Source organism: Podarcis gaigeae (genome assembly GCF_964106915.1).
Source record: "Podarcis gaigeae genome assembly, chromosome: 2".
Taxonomy (NCBI): Eukaryota; Metazoa; Chordata; class Lepidosauria; order Squamata; family Lacertidae; genus Podarcis; species Podarcis gaigeae.
The window spans coordinates 105,741,680-105,758,259 of NC_139679.1; the positions used below are offsets into that span (position 1 = coordinate 105,741,680).

Below are 16,580 nucleotides of genomic sequence, written 5' to 3' on the forward strand. Positions count from 1 at the left end.
TTGCACAAAAACTGCTTCGTATGGGCAGCACTTCTTATCACGCATAAGGGTGTGATGAATCAATCCTTGGACTTTGGGTGGAAGCGGGGAATAAGACAATTAATTGGTCCTGTTTCGCCTTAACTGTGGGAGCCAAGGTAATCTAATGAGCTGCCCTGATCCACTTTGCTTGATCTAGTGTGGGGGTAGCAGCTTCAATTTTTTCCCCTTTTCTTTTAAAGCTTCTCACAGTAAGTTAACACTGAGGAGTGCACGTTCAACAACACAATGCTTATTTGCCTTACGCAGGCGGAGCAAATTGTGTTCAATCAAAATTCCTGCACTTCCAAGCGGCAACATTATCAGTAAGAGGGAAATGAAGCAAGGAAAATAAACGGTCTGCTGTTAATGCTGCACACTTTTTGTTTTATGACACATTACAGTGGTACCTTGGTTTAAGAACAGCTTAGTTTATGAACAACTTGGATTAAGAACGCTGCAAACCCGGAAGTAGGTGTTTTGGTTTGTGAACTTTGCCTTGGAATAAGAACATGTTCCGCTTCCTGTTGAGTGTGTTCCATTTGTAAATCGAGTCCCCTGCTGCTATGGAAAAGCAAGCCTTGGTTTAAGAATGCTTTGGTTTAAGAACGGACTTCTGGAACGGATTAAGTTTGTAAACCAAGGTACCACTGTACTAGGTAGTGTAGGAGAGTGACAGTCCTGCCCATCTTATTCTGTTATTGAAAGACACTACATCTCTTTTTGTCAAACCAAGTAAGATTCCAGGGCTGGATTGAAAGACTGTGTATCGATTTTGCATGCAAAGCTCCCTATTTCTAAAACTGGATTCTAGTTGAGTCTTAGGGTGTATGGGAGAAATGTGGTCAAATGTAGTTTGCAGAATCAACATGGGAGCCCAAGAGTTGAGTTTTAGCCAAGTGAAAGACAAACACTGACGATGACAGAAATCAAGGAGAAAAGCAGCAATTTCAAGCAAATTATGCCCCATCTCTAATTGTGAATTTGGGTCCTAGAGTAGCTAAACAAGTGGAACGGCTGGGATGCAAAATCTTTAAGTAAAACCAGGCTGTGTTTTAGGTTTCTACAATCACCTCCGTTCATATTGCATAACATTTATTTTCCAGGGCCACCAGAATGTGAAGAGAGGTAAGATATAAAAGTAGCGAAAATTGTTACCCACTTGGTAAAACGATGAATGAGAGTTAATTGAGACTTAATTCAATCAACACAAATCTGTTCATTTAATGTAAGAAAAATAAAGTTCTAAGAATGCATTTATCAAATCAAGGACCGTAGAATCACAGAATCTGTAGAGATGAAAGGTACCCTGAAGGTCATCTGATACAACTCCCTGCAATGCAGGAATCTCAAGAAAGCATCCATGACAGATGGCTACAACTTCTTCCTTTCCCAGTCTTAACCAGAATTTGGCATTCTCACCTTAACAAGGATTTGAAAGAGATTAACTCTGGTTAAGAGGGAACCTGGTTTGCATTAGTTGGTGCAGATGTAACGTTAAACCAGTTAAAGAGAGCAGGGAAAATTTGCTCCAGAAAATGGAAGAGGAGGAGGGACACCACGGACCAACGTATTTCTTAACTATAGTTAATAAAAATGCTGTAATGTAAGGGTTATAGCATTCTGCCCAAATTTCTTCAAGGTGAAGGAATGGCAACAGGATCCTGGGATATCACCCAGAAAGCCCTTAAAAACACATGAATAAATTACACACGAACAATCACACAATCACGTGTACAGAGCCATGTTCACACATCAAATTAACCATGGTTTATCGTGATTTCCACCAGAAGCATTGAACTTTAGATTCCTGCACTCCTCCTTCCACCTCCCTTTGTGTCTGGGAAGAAGCACACAGGAGCTTTTAGTTTCACTTTGAGTAAACCATGACTTCCTGTTCCAGCTGAATCTGGAATTGTAGATCAATGCTACTTTGATCGATTTCAAAACAAGCCAACTCCAAACCATGGGTCATGAAGCTGGTTTGTTTAAACCAACCAGAGTTAGCATTAACTCATGATCCCCAGTTTGGACAAAATGGGAAGTTGTGTTTTACCGAAAGTGAAAGCATCTACAGTCCTTGTTCCAGTCACAGAAGAAAGAGGAGCAGGGAGCAGCCCAAGGGTTACTAGGGTTGGACACATCACAATAAACCTTATCATGATATGCAAACTAGGTCACTGTACAAACAACTCTAAAATGTCAGGTGTCACACTTTCACAATTAAATGAGCTTAGAATGACACTCCCATTTAGTGCCAAGTACTATAATTATAAACAAATCATTTCTCTTTCATCTACTCTTTTGATCAATGACACATTTAATCCAGTAAAAGCCTTTTAATCAAGAAAGCAATCTAACCAATTAGATAACCAATCACTGCAGCTTTCTGCAAAATGCCACTTGAACATTCATATATGGTGCAAAGGCTTTTGAACTAGTGTTTAAATATGATTGATGAACTCATTTAATGCAATATGCCGCCAACAGAAGCAAGCACTCATTAAAATGTTGTTTTTCTTTTGGTTCAGGGCAGAAAGTGAAGGCAGGTAAGTTGTGTTGCAACACACACACACACACACACACACACACACACACACAATGTAAAGTGTCCTTACTCGTGTTAATAGGAACGCAAAGCCACGGGATGGTTAGAATTTGTTTAAAATTATTATTATTTATTAAATTTGTTAGATGCTTCATCTTGCCCAAGGCAACCCAAAGAGACACACAACTAGTACTAAATTAAAATGTGGCCTTTAAAAAGGTTATCAAAAGAAAATTATTCCAAGTGAATAAGCAAGCAGTAATGGGTAATGCTGGTGTCACAGCTTCACAACATAGTAGCTAAGTTATGAACTACAAACCCAGGTGTCCTCAGTTCAAATATTGCTTCCCCTAGGAGCTCACAGATCTACCTCCTGGGAAGTCACTCTTAGGCTCAGTGTAATGGGGCTTTCCCCCTCTACCTCCCATGCCACTCCCACTGGTATGCAGAGGAAGGAAAGGGTGGGCTGTTAATGGGTGTAGCCAGGCTTTATTGGGGGGAGGCTTTATGGGGGAGGACAGAACCAAGTTATCTGTGATGTGATTGGTCAGCTAGTTTTTTTTATTTATTGACTTAATTTTGGGGGGCAGCTGCCCCCTTGAATATACCCATGGGGCTGTTCTAACTGGCAGCATGCTGAATTTCTCCCACAGCACTGTGGGATATAATCCACTGAAAGCAGTCAAGTACAACTTTCCTTGTTTTCCTAGAGTGGACATGCAAGGGAATGTTTGGTCCAGCCAGTCGAAACTTCCTGTTCCTCCTGGCTTGGAGCATCCTTCCTTGCATGGGACTAGTGGGTGGGCGTGACTTTTCCAGACCTGGTAAAAGGACAGGGCATGCTGCCACTCTCTCTCTTTTCCATCTTCTTTCGTCCTGCGAACTTCCTGAAATGAACTGCTGGCTGCCAACCGAGCAGTCCCTCAGGTCATCTACCTTATGGGGTAAACGTGTTTTTATACATTTGTAACTTTAAGCCTAAAGTCTGCCTTCAGGGATCACACTGTGCTCTGCCAGATCGTGAGTAAACTTTCTTTTTATTGCTTATGAATAAGACTGTGGTGTCTTTATTCTTTTAGGTTGGGATTCAAGGGGTCTTACCAGGAAAATATTAGAACACATTTCAATCTGGATAAGCCAGACTGAATTGTGTATTGTCTTAAGAAACTCACACGAGTTTGCAACTAGTTCTTTGCTGTGCGTGAGAAGGGGAATGTAAATTCTGCTAAGTAAAGGAACTTGCTAGCGCAAGTTAGGAAGGATATTAATAAACAATATATCCTCTCCTGCCACCCTGAACATTTCCACAAGCACTAGAATATATGGGTGGTATTCAATGCGAGTCCTGCTTGTTCATTTCAATGGGTCTTCTGAGTAGCACTTAGTTAAATACTGGCTTTAGGGCACAAGCAGTTTGCATGGATAGCAGAGTTTGCCCCCTCCAATATGGTTAGTTACAAAATATAACCATATCCCTACTCCTTTTCATTTTGATTTATGCTCCAATTCTTATAGACCCCACCTAATGGGGAAGTACCATATTTTTGATAATTCTGTGACTGAATCCCTGCGCTTATGCTCTACAAGAAAGAAAGAAAGAAAGAAAGAAAGAAAGAAAGAAAGAAAGAAAGGAAGGAAGGAAGGAAAGAAGGTGGGGAAAAGAAAAGAGCGAGAGTATTACAGGATAGACACACTCCACAATTTGGCTGCCATCTACAGGGCTATGGCCTCTTTGAGCTTGCTGCCCTCTGCTATTAGTAGGGATCACACATTAGTTGAAATTCATCTAATATACCTCAGGGTTCCTGTTCAAGCTAACCTCCACTATATCTCTTCCTTACTACGACAAATGAATTGTTTAGGCCGCCAACACAAAGCACTTATGTTGGACAAGGATCAAAGGCAGATATTCAAGAGGAAGTTAATAGGTTGGTATCTTTCCCCAGCCCTTGTGCTGTTCCTCTTGCCACACAGCATAACAACACATCATGTTATGTAACGTTACTTGATTCCTCCTGGCTTTCCAGCATCTAATGCAAGCATAGGAGAGGTGGTGGTGTGTGTAAGATTCATATGCAGACAGCTCTGATACAGAGGCATCAATGGAGGCCTGGAAAGACGTGAAACAGAAGCATTTTTAGGAAAATGCCCAAAATAGGACTGGAATCCACCTGATGCCGCTTTATAAACAGGGGTGAAGGAGGTCGTGTATGCCAGTCCAGCCTAATACTTTGCTTTTCTGTTTTTCTTGAGCTAAAAATAGCTTAATTCCATCAAAACCATCTGTTCTTTGATTTTATGGTGGTTGGTTTTTTTTAAGGGTACGTTACAGAGCCAATAAATGTTTCTTGTCTCTTATCAGCCTGGAAAGGAAGTCATGAGAATGGAAAAGCTGATTCCCAATTACCTGCTGCCTGGAACATTTTGCACCTTCGGTTATAGAAAAATGAAAAACGAAAAAAAATAATCCTCGGTATTTTGCTCAACGGGAAATTTGATTGGCTGACAATTGCTCCCAGAATTGATCAAGGATGGTTGTAGCAGAAATGGACTAACCCAACTGCATCCAAAAGACTTGGGGTGAAAAAGAAGAACAGCTCTGTAAAACTATAGGCTTAACTCCTGCATATCAGTCCATACCAGTGTAGCACCACAAGAAAGTCCCACAACAACCTCTGACAGGCTTCCCACAGCTATAGGACAGGTGCTGAGAACATCCATCTGCATGCTACAACTTGACGTGGGAAGAATGAGCACCAATTTCTTGCCAGATCAGAGATTGTATAATGAGCCTTTTTGCTAAAGTCGGGAATACCTCATGTTGTAACAATGCCATGTGGAAAAATGGGGAAAGTGTTAGAATATCAGATAGTGGTACCTTGGGTTACATATGCTTCAGGTTACATACACTTCAGGTTACAGACTCTGCTAAGCCAGAAATAGTACCTCAGGTTAAGAACTTTGCTTCAGGATAAGAACAGAAATCGTGCTCCGGCGGCATGGCGGCGGCAGGAGGCCCCATTAACTAAAGTGGTGCTTCAGGTTAAGAACAGTTTCAGGTTAAGAATGGACCTCCAGAACGAATTAAGAACTTAACCCGAGGTACCACTGTACAGTCACACCTCGAGTTGAATGTGCTTCAGGTTGAGCACTTTCGGGTTGCGCTCCGCGGCAACCTGGAAGTAACAGAGCGCGTTACTTCTGGGTTTCGCCACTCGCGCATGTGCAGACGCTCAAAATGACGCCACGTGCATGCGCGTAAGTGGCAAAACATGACCCGCACAGACGCACCGTTGCGTCTTACGTTCCATTCAGGATGCGAACGGGGCTCCGGAATGGATCCCGTTCGCATCCCGAGGTACCACTGTATATAATCTAATGGCCCCTTAAACCTATGTTACGGTCGTCATAATGCAATGTCTAGGTACCATTCCCTGCCCCTGTAGGATGATCGTTGTTGTTGTTTATTTCATTTCTATGCTGCTTTGCATTTTAAAGAACAAATCTCAAACTGGTTTACATAAAATATCAAATAAAACAATCCAGAATAAAACAAATTCAAGCTTCAAGGAAAATATTTCAGATCCTTCTCTGACATTCTGCTTTCCTCAGTCACCAACTGCCTTCAGGACTTATTGTAGTGGGAAGGTGGGACTGAAAATTTTTAAACAAATAAGAACAATGGTATCTTCCACTGGTTTGCAAATATTTGAACTTTTCAAGGCAAGGACTCTAGAATCAAGTGTCCAATCTGTGGCGAAATTCATACAATGGTTCAACCTCGCAGAATACTGTTACTTACCTTAAGGTGATCATGCTTGAATAAAGGAACTTCAGAGAAAGATTATGTAGGGTGAATCCAGTGAATTATAATTTATCAAGATTTCAATTCTATCACCCCAGAGGCCTGAGATAATGGTCTTTAATCCTCAAAAGGTGTTAATTAGCTTACCAATGCTAGGAAGTTTGTGTTAATGTTGCTTTGTGAATTGTGAATAATCATTTTTGTCAAAATCAAACTTTAACGTTATTATTACCACCTTTATTATTTGCATTTCTTTCTTCTCTGATGTTACTGCTAACTTTTCTTCTTCATTCTCTTGAGACAGACAGATGCCAGCCAGCCAACCAACCAGAAACACCCACACCCACCTTAGGATATTATTTCATGCAGCTGGTGGATTCTAATGCACTGAGGTTTATGCCTTTTTTATTGTGGTGTAAGACATTACCTTATGATTCATAAATCAACCTTCTATAATAGCTACAGTTCGCCCTACAAATAAATTTGTAACTAAAATAAAAATCTGCTGTTCTGTAACCTTCATTTAGTAGCCAGACACTGAACGAGTTATTCCACCTGCACACTTTAATGATTCCTCTGGCATAAAAACCCAAATGCAAATTCTGGAGAGAGAAGGTAATACGTAAAAATATGGGTCTGTGTGCTTGGGACGAACAATTGAGTTAGTAAGCCAGGTGTTCAACCTAAGTTGGGAATAGTGCAAGACTGACTTTTGAAAGCGTCTCTATGACTGTGGGGGCTAGAAAGAATAATAATAATAATAATAATAATAATAATTTTGTTTATTCCCCACCCATGCAGCTTTTCCTGTCTGGCATGCTAGCAAGGAGTCTGACATGCAAGAGCATTTGAGCACCTGTTTCTGACCTGCAATCCAAGTGATCTCAGGAGGGCTGCACCGGGTCAGACTACTGGTCCATTCAGCCCAGAAGTATGCATTCTCTCTGGCAATGACTGCCCAGTGTATATCAGACTGAAAGGTCATTCCTAGCACCTGCCACCTGAGACGTTTTAACCTGGAGATGCCAAGAATTTGACTAGGGACCTTCTCTGCATGCAAAGCATGCCTTCTTCCACTATGCAACGGCTCAAACTGAATTGTCTCTTTTAATTTGTAAGCGTGGGTAAGGATCACGTGTGCTGAAGTTTGAAAAGCAGACTAAGACACACAAGAAGGTAATCAGGAAGGCTGGACATGGCATGTCAGGTTTTATTAGTCGGAAGTGTAGTCAAACCCCAGATCAGATTGACACCAGCATCTCATATGGCGGGTGTACTCTCCCCCGCCTTGGGCAATACGATAGTGCAAGAACTGATCCCTCTGCAAATCTGCCCACACTTTTTGAAAACAAAACAAGGACAAAAAAAATGATCAAATATTAGCTGTAAAAATGAGTTAAAACAGGCCCCTCCCCAACAGATTTAAAAAACCCAAGAGAACATCCCACATACTTAATGCAACAGAACTTATAACCAGTTTGTGGAATTCTCACAGGCAAGACACATTTACAGCACTTGGAGCCTTGAGGTAGCATTTTTAAGCAAAATTGAAATTACCTTTGTGACCGGAGAAAAGCATTCATAGCACATGGTTTAAGATTTAGAGAGGCTCAGAAAATTTGTGCCACGTGCCTAAGAGATTAGGGACTGTTTTCTGCTTCCTGGGTGATCAAGGCGCAACATAGCCCTACAGCCTGTACAGGGAGAAACCACACAGAGAGAAGGCCTCTTCAAATGAATCGTGTGGCTGAGCAACTGGAACACATTGACTTCACCAGCAGTACTCACAACAAAATATAACGGGGGGGCCGGACCCAGAAAAGTTGTATTTTTGGCAAGACTAGTATACAAATACATGTCAATAACAACTGAAAAGAAAATGGCATTTAAAGGGGTTACCTTTTCTCCTCTGCAAACCTGCACTTCACATATCAACATTTCGTTTCTTACATACATTTAGTGAAATTTGTGCTGTGACATTAACAGAAGTATAACACAGGGACACTGTAAGCTCTTCCTACCAGCCTCAAAAATGACAAGCAGAAAGCTGTGTTGTTGTTTTAAAAAATGACCATATGAAGAGATATCACTCTCATTAGTCACTTTGCTGCTGAGTTCTCTTATTCAAGCTAGACATCACCAGTGATCATACGCAAACTATTCGCAGATTTCTTTCCCCCCTTGATAAAGAGCAATACCAGAAGCAGAAACAAAATGCATAAAATACGTTCAAATGTCATAAGGAGTTAATGCAGCTATGGTAAAGCAGTGATCTAAAAATGGGAGCTGAACCACTCTCGGCCAATATTGCTAGACTCCAGGGAGATTGGGGACGGAGGCATGAAGGGGAAATAGTATATGTCAACATGATTCGTCCAAGTATCGTTCACTCTAAGTATTTCACAATACATCATTTTACAAATAGCCAAATCATTACCACTCAGACATATAAAAAATGGCTCATTTGAAAAGTAATGTTGATGTCTTCAGTGCGAGGAGCAATCCACACGGCTACAAACTGGACTTGCATTTAAATCCAGCCAAAGAAAGAAGACTGTCCTCCTTGAATGTTCAGCTGGAATTCCCACACAACTTATCACAGGAACACCAGAAAATTGTGGCTCTTGATAGTGAGTCATATGACCAGTCCACCATCCATAAACACACGGCGATAAATCAGTTTTGCACAAAATGGAATGTCCAATTTTGGGATTGTGCATTTGAGCCCTTCAACTTGCCTGCTTTCAGAAAAGTATAGAAAATTATTTTCAGCAGGTAGTCTATAGATCAGTATAGCTAGTCTGGCCCTCACCCACTCTACTTCCTGTAAAGCCATTTCCCTTCCCTGTCGTTTCTTTCTAATGCAGCAGAATCCTCTACGAAACTCCAACAAAACAGAACCCCAGAACTTCAGCTTGGCCAGGTTGAGAAGGTGCCATTTTGAGTAACCTGTTAAGAACTATAAAGCAATGTTATATAGGACAAAGACAAATGCCTGCAAGGTTCCAGTGAATAAGTGCTCAGCATAAGAAGGGAAGGCCTCTACTGGCTGGAAACTGGGGGTCTAGAAGGAATTTGGCTCCCCTGAAATTTGACAAAATCTTAAGGAAACCTTGAGAATGGCTTGAATGCATACCTGCTCAACTCAGCTTACAAAGGCTCCGCAGTGACTTTTCTCAACCAATCCCCTTAATTAGATCCACAACCTAAAAGAAGTTTACACACTGAAAATCCTACAATGAAAAACAATATCTTTGGTGTAAAATCTTAAGATGAATGAAGGATATTTTTCTTTTGGGCTTTTGTAGCAAACCTGTCTCCTACAAGCAGAGAACGCACAGCTGAAATGGAGGTGTTCGGGGAAGAAACGCAGGATACAATCACCAGAGCTTGGACGTCTTTTCCATTGGCTTTCATTACATTAAAAAAAGTCCTTTTGCCTTCAAGCTAGTACAGTATCGTTCCCTGATTCAACAACATATTAAAAATTATGTCTTAAATTGCTAATGTAAAAACATAAAAATGAGACAAACTGGGAAATGGCTACTATGAGCTAATTTGTGGTTTAGATCATTGCCAAGGAGGAGGAATTATGAATGGTGGAATTATTTCAGGTTTAATTGGCTGGGCCACAATGAGTGAAATCTATCATTGCAAATCCATAATTAGTGAAAATCTCTCTCCAAAATAGTCATTTTTATAACACACTGAGAAACACTGATAATGAAATAGTCAAAGCAAAATGACTACTTACAGGTTCCAAAACTTTTTTCCCCCAGAGGGTTGGGGAAATTGCCAGAGCAGATTTTGGGGGGGAGTGCACAAGGGATAAAATGAGGGAGAAAAGAAAATCCCAAGTTCTATTGTGCAAGCAGATTTTCATTGCACAGGTGGTGAACACCACTGGATGTTGCTAATTATTTTAAGTAAGCAGTAAGATAGAAAGAAGATACTTTTTTTAAAAAAATGCTGCTGACTTGGCAAGTGTTTTGGAGAAATGTAGTTAACTGAATCTGAGCTCAAAAGATCCCTCCAGCCACAACATCAATTGTCCAGGGAGTGAGATTTTTTTCATTTTAGGTTTGTTTTTTTTAAAGAAATCATTCTCGTTTGAACTAAGTTTCCAAAAAAGGTTTAGCAAACAGACTTGGCAACTGGAAAGTGTATACCTAATTTTGTTAAAGAATGCTGTAAAATATTACAGTAGAAGGGAGCCCCTTAAGTACATAAATATTAAGTTACAAAAAAAAACAACCAAAAATCCAACCCTCCTTAAAAAAAGAGCATTAAAACTGATTCTGCGCAGGGCAGTGCCATGCAAAATTGAAGTGTATAAAGAATCCCCACAAACAGGAAACTTGGGTTACGCACTTCTGTTTCCCATCAGACCACAGATTAAGTCTTAATCAAGAAAACAGGTCAACTTTTGGAGGACAATATTGTTGCAACACTTCTGGCCACTGGATCCCTTGACCTAATATTCAAATTCACTGTAGCCTAAAAATATTTTTAAAAACCTAATTCCGTTTTCTGCTAGATACTGCTCAGAATTCAGTATTTTGCTTCATTATTCATCGACGGAGTAGGTCCACCCTTGGACCCAGAAGCTTTAGAAGCTGCAGTACCTGCTATTGGCAGCAGATGGCAGGGAAACCTCAGAACTCGCTAGCTCCAAAATCTTCCCATGCCCTTGACATTATCAAATATTTCAAATCCAAGTACAACATCTGTATTAAAAGCAGATTGATACTCTGTCGGGGGGAGGAAACGTCAAAAGGAAGATACTGTAAGGAGGTAGCTGTCCCTGAAAGAAGGAAGAGCCACCTGCTATTCCAAATCACAATTACAAAGTTTTCTCTCGCAATGATTTTTGTTTAAACAAGAACAAATAAGAGGGCTCCACATCTTTCGTATCAGGCACTTGAATTGTTGGAGAGACATGCCATTCTGAATCAAGCAAAGTGAAAGGAGGATTAAGAGACTCAGCAGTAAGCTAGGTCTAATAATGAAATTTCAGCAGCAGCAAAGCAGAGGCCTGGAGCAAACCTTGACCTGTCCAGCTGTGCTGAGACCTATGTAGGTTTCTAAAAAAATGCCCAAGAAGACACCAACAGCCACTGTCCCATAGTGTCCTTCTTTCATTTGTGTGGTGCTGCGCTGTTGCTAATAGGAGACTTTTCTGTGTCTTGAACTGAGAAGGCACTAAGGTACTCTGTGCCTAATTGCCTGGATGGGTCAGGTCCAAGCTAGAACCAAACAACGCTACCAGCTGCTCTTCGTAATGGGTTATATTCCTCTTCATAATGTCCATGCAGGGCCCAAGTAACCTTTCGAATGCTTGCACATCCATAACTGCACAGAAACACAGGGAGACATGGAAAGAATGCATCAAAATAGACTTCAAGGGAAATCCCCGCCCCCACCTGCACCTCCAAAGAAACTGGAAGCAGAACAAGTTAACCAGGAAAACAGGGAGATATTGTTCCTTGAGGTTTTTATGGTTGCTCCAAGAGCAGCCACCTGTTTTAGGAAAGTTTTCAATGTTTGATGTTTTATCGTGTTTTTAATTTCTGTTGGGAGCCGCCCAGAGTAGCTGGGGAAACCCAGTCAGATGGGTGGGATATAGATAATAAAGTTGTTGTTGTTGTTAATGGTTTGGACTGCTGCATCAGCAGCATGGTAAGTCGCAGGGACAGAAGGAAAGTGGCACAGTTGATCTGAAGGATGGATCCTTTCCAAATCAGATCATTTCAAGGGAAAACCACTTTTCACAGACAGCAAACTTTTGCCTGGTATTGCTATTTACTGTGGATCCCAAGGCTATTCCAGAAATACATCTAATTCCAGACGGTAGGCCGCATCCAGCAGAATGAACAGAAAACAAAGCCAATGAGAACAAGTCAGATCTATTAACAAGCTGGTTTCCAAACTTCTCACCAACATAACTACCCAAGCAAACACAGAGCCAAACTGGAGAGCAACTTTTCTGAAAACAGTATGCCTCCAGTATCATTGGTAGGAAGCGTGAGCGAGAGGCCTTCATCGCTTGTGTATTTGACTGAAACTTACTGATGGGAAGGGTCGACCTTCTTGGTGTCTCCCTTACTGTCTTCTGGACACCAGGCTTTTTAATCTTTTATGGAAACTGTGTTAATATTGCTCTTTTAGATTTCAACTGTTTTATAATTTTATCACTGTATTGTAAACAAGCCTGGAATTCTTTTTTTAACACAGCTGAGTAGGATATAAATTTACAAAATAAAAATGAAACTGAACGCCCTGTCAGATTTTGAAGCAAACTGGAAGGAACTGATTTCAACTAGGATATCCCGTGATTTAAGTATATAATTCTATGTTGCTTTATTCCCAAAACGTAAAATGCATCAATAAATTTGGAAACCGCTTTGTTACAAAGCCACCAGGCGCCCATTGGTTTTGCCTTCTCTCCATTCTGAAAAGTCAGAGGATTTAATAAATGTGTTCTGGAGAACAACAGAGTTCATTGGAAGCATTTTAAGAGATTCAAGAATATCAAGGACTCTGAATGTTGGCTTGCCTGCCACTACTGATCTTCCTGTGCAACATGAAGTCAGGAACACTAGCCGGAGGTACACCTTTATCTGAATAGGACACTAGTGAGACTCAACAGCTGTGATGTGGAGTGGCTGTGTTCAAACATAATTCTAGACCAAGGTTTAGTGCAATGTGCATGAGCTGGAAGCCCAAGTGAAGTTTCAGGCTCACACACTTTCCTCTGCACAGGCAGAGGGATTTCACAAGCATTTAGTTTCAGTTTCACAGACTACTTGCCATGCCATGTGAAACAATGGTGTGGTATATCACAAACTCTAGTCAGTTTCAAAACTAGCACACTCTAAACTGTGGGTTATGAAACTGTCATGTTTAAATAATCAGTTTGTGATAAACCACAATCTCTGGATTTGCTTTGCAGTTACAATTCTTGATTTTAAATGACAGCTCACTTCCTCTTGAGCAGATAATAAAGTTTCAAGGGAACTTTCAAAATACTGATATCCTTAGATAACTCTGTTGGTTAACGTGACTCCTTCACTATGGGGCCTTGGGTGTCAAGTAAAGACTATCTTTTCACCTCAGCTTTTGAAAAGAATTGCTCAGGTCAGGGTTATTATAAAGACCACTGCAGTTTGTATTGTTATTTTAACAAGGCTGCATTGCTGTTCATCAATGTTTACTTAACTCTTTGCTTTTTATGGTTGTAAACCTGAATTTTATTGTTTTAACTGATTTACTATAAACTGCCCTGGTATTTTAAGTTGATGGCTGGTTTAAAATAATAAATAATATAATGCTAGAAAGGAATTACAGAGTGTTCATTCTCTACTGAGTTGGTTCACTCACAAATCAGCATATTTGTCCATAAAACTGAAGTCCATCCACTGCTCCTATTATGGAAACGAATGTAGTCATTCACCCAAGATAAGAGTGAAGACTCAGGAAACTGTAATTTTACTAGGCACCACTGACTGAACTTTCCAAGCTACCGTCTTGGATGAAGAAATCAAGGCCTCAAGTTCACTTCGGATTCAAATTATGTAAACAGGCCCAAACACAGGTACTTGCCAAGGAAAGAAAACAAGTCCTTGGAAACAAATCTTTGCATAGCACATCTCCTTTTGCTAGCAATCTTCTAACCAGCTGGGTTCACCAAAAGCTATGCAGTGTGTCAACTCAAACATCACAATTATAACATATTGGATGCTTTAAGAAAGATGCTGTCATATTTTCAAGATTTTCTTCATAGGGAAAAGAGCTAGAAACTCAGTGGAACTGATTTTCTCACTGGTGGTGCTAAGGTATTTTATTCTTTGAACCGCCCTGGAATCTCTTGATGAAGGGCGGTATATAAATTTAATAAATAGTAAATAATAATAATAATAATAATAATAATAATAATAATAATAATAATAATGAGGTACCCGAACAAAAAGATTATGGATCCAAACAGAAGTGTGGAGGAAAGGGAGCCGCTGGTGGTACTTGATCAGGAGGAACACATACAAGGAGAGAGAAAGAGTTCTTACCTAAACATTTGACCTCCCCAACTGCATAGGCAGAGGCTGCTCTGGGTTTGTTGGTAACAAGTGCAAGTTCTCCAAAATACTGTCCTTTTTCACATCGAGCAATCTCCACCTCTTGGTTTGCGTCCTTGCCTGTGACGGTCTGCATCAGAAACATTAAGAATTGGAAGTGATTCTTGTTCCCCTTCAAACCCTTCTATGCAGCGACACTCCTTGAGTGCCCTGCTGTCAGTTCCATGGCTATCAGAGTGAAGTATCACAAGCTACAGGGGCTTTTCTGTGGTGATGCCCTCATTGTAAAACTCTGCTCTCAAAGAAGGATGGAAGGCAGCATTGTCTACATACTTTTTAAAGTTGGCACACACAGTATTTATTTCAACAGGACCCTGAAGAATGAGGTTGGTCCAGCTAGGACCCATACAATGACAACCGTTTTCTAAAAAATATTATTAAATTGATATTGAAACTATTGATTGATTTAATTGTTACCTAGAGGATTCTGTACAGTTATGTTTGGAGGAATTAAAGTACAACAGGTTCTCTAAGGGAAAGCGCCACTGTAAGTGGCAAGTTCTGGGTGTTCTAGCATACTACCGTATTTTTCGCCCCATAGGGTGCACTGGCCCATAGGGCGCACCTAGTTTTTTGGGGGGAATAAAGGGGGGGAAATTATTTTTCCCCCAGGCGCAGGGCTGGGGCGGTGGAAGCCCAAGCTTCCCCCAACTCCAGCCCCAAGAACAGGCTGCTCTCCGCAAGCCGTGGGAGCCCTCCCATGGCTTGCAGAGAGCTACCAAAAGCCCGGGCGCGACTGCTCAGCGCACCTAGGCTTTGGGGTGCAGGCAGCTCTCCGCAAGCCATGGGAGCCCGGCGGGAACTCCCGCGGGCTCCCCAGGCTTGCAGATAGCTTCCTGTGAACCGACCCCTCTCGCTCTCCAGGCTTCAGCGAAAGCCTGCATTTGCCCCATAGGACGCACATACATTTCCCCTTCATTTTTGGAGGGGGAAAAGTGCGTTCTATAGGGCGAAAAATACGGTATTTGCACTGTAGTTCTCTCAGCTATCACACCTATCTACTTAAATCAAGGCTGACTTAACAAGAGGCTTTGAACCCTCAAAAGATCTCTGCAGCTGCATAATGTGAACATAGATTTCACTCAAAAGCAATAAGTGCACTGCTGAGAAGGCAAAGTACTAAGGCATTTTTGTTGACTGCATTCTAATACTGCTCCACTAGGAAACGTAATATTTTTTGTTGATAGCCAGGGTACATTGTGACTGTCAGCATACGGTATAATTTATATGCAAAACTTTTGGCATGGTGGCCCAAAGCAGATTTAACAGAAGGAGTGGGACATGGGTTCATGCACACCCTCTCTCCTCCTCTCTGCTGTACACACACTTCCTCCTTTCTCTTGTCTGTAGATTACAATGCTAGCAACACTGAGCTTTTAACAAGAGGTGTGCACAAGCCATAAGCTTTGGTCTGGACCCTGTTTCAGTGCTTCAGAAAACAGCCCAATTTAACTCAAGACCTATTTAGCGTCTGTGTGATTCAGATCTGAATTTCAAACCTGATTCAGGAAAATCAAAGCTAATCACTATTTTGAGAAATAAAAAATGTGATAAACTACTTTTTTAAACAGATAAAAGTTGCAGGTATATTAGCTGCGCCTGCCAAGATAAAATATCGGTTAATTTCATTGTACACAGGTTGTACATTGACAATAAAGGTATTATTATTATTATGCTAATTGGAGTTTTTGTGCTGGGCATATATAAGCTAAACACACACACACACACCATTTTCTATTTTTTTTTACTAAATGAGATTACATTTGCAGGCTTGGTAGCCCCTTCTGGGGGATAAATACTGCCAAATTTCAGAAGGGTAGCTGTATGTGAACCAGCCCCATGGTTTTCTCTCACTTATGGTATATTATGACCAATTCACATAGGACAATTCCTATGTTATTTTTAATACCCTTTCAAACATAACTTTCCTTCTTATACTAAAAGTATTTCTGTAAGGTGAAACTAATTAAGAAAGCTATGTGTAGAAAATGTGCATATAAAAACGTATGTCTAGAATATTTTTGTGTGCAAGAGACACATGCATGGATTGTTCACACATAAGTGTATACGTCTCATT

The 16,580-nt window shown here is 40.8% G+C and overlaps 1 protein-coding gene and 1 long non-coding RNA gene across 3 annotated transcripts in view; one reads left to right on the forward strand and one right to left on the reverse strand.

The window, feature by feature from the left end:
• The first annotated feature begins 1,122 nt into the window (after positions 1 to 1,122).
• On the forward strand, positions 1,123 to 7,452 carry LOC310838229. Its single transcript, XR_014560829.1, has 4 exons — positions 1,123 to 1,146; positions 2,550 to 3,586; positions 4,429 to 4,494; positions 4,929 to 7,452. It is a non-coding gene; the product is annotated as an uncharacterized lncRNA (long non-coding RNA).
• Positions 7,453 to 7,567: 115 nt separating this feature from the next.
• Positions 7,568 to 16,580, reverse strand: part of PRKAR2A (protein kinase cAMP-dependent type II regulatory subunit alpha) — an 80,960-nt gene continuing 71,947 nt past the window's right edge. The window contains exons 10-12 of one of the 2 annotated variants that reach the window (XR_014560618.1): positions 14,435 to 14,573; positions 10,126 to 11,723; positions 7,568 to 10,047 (exon numbers count right to left, since the gene is read on the reverse strand). Coding sequence is in view for 1 of the 2 variants with exons in the window: in XM_083724913.1 (XP_083581039.1) it covers positions 11,590 to 11,723; positions 14,435 to 14,573 (273 nt within the window). In the remaining variant the exon portion in view is untranslated. Of the gene's footprint in view, positions 11,724 to 14,434; positions 14,574 to 16,580 lie in introns of both variants that reach the window. The other variant, XM_083724913.1, reaches the window with a different exon arrangement.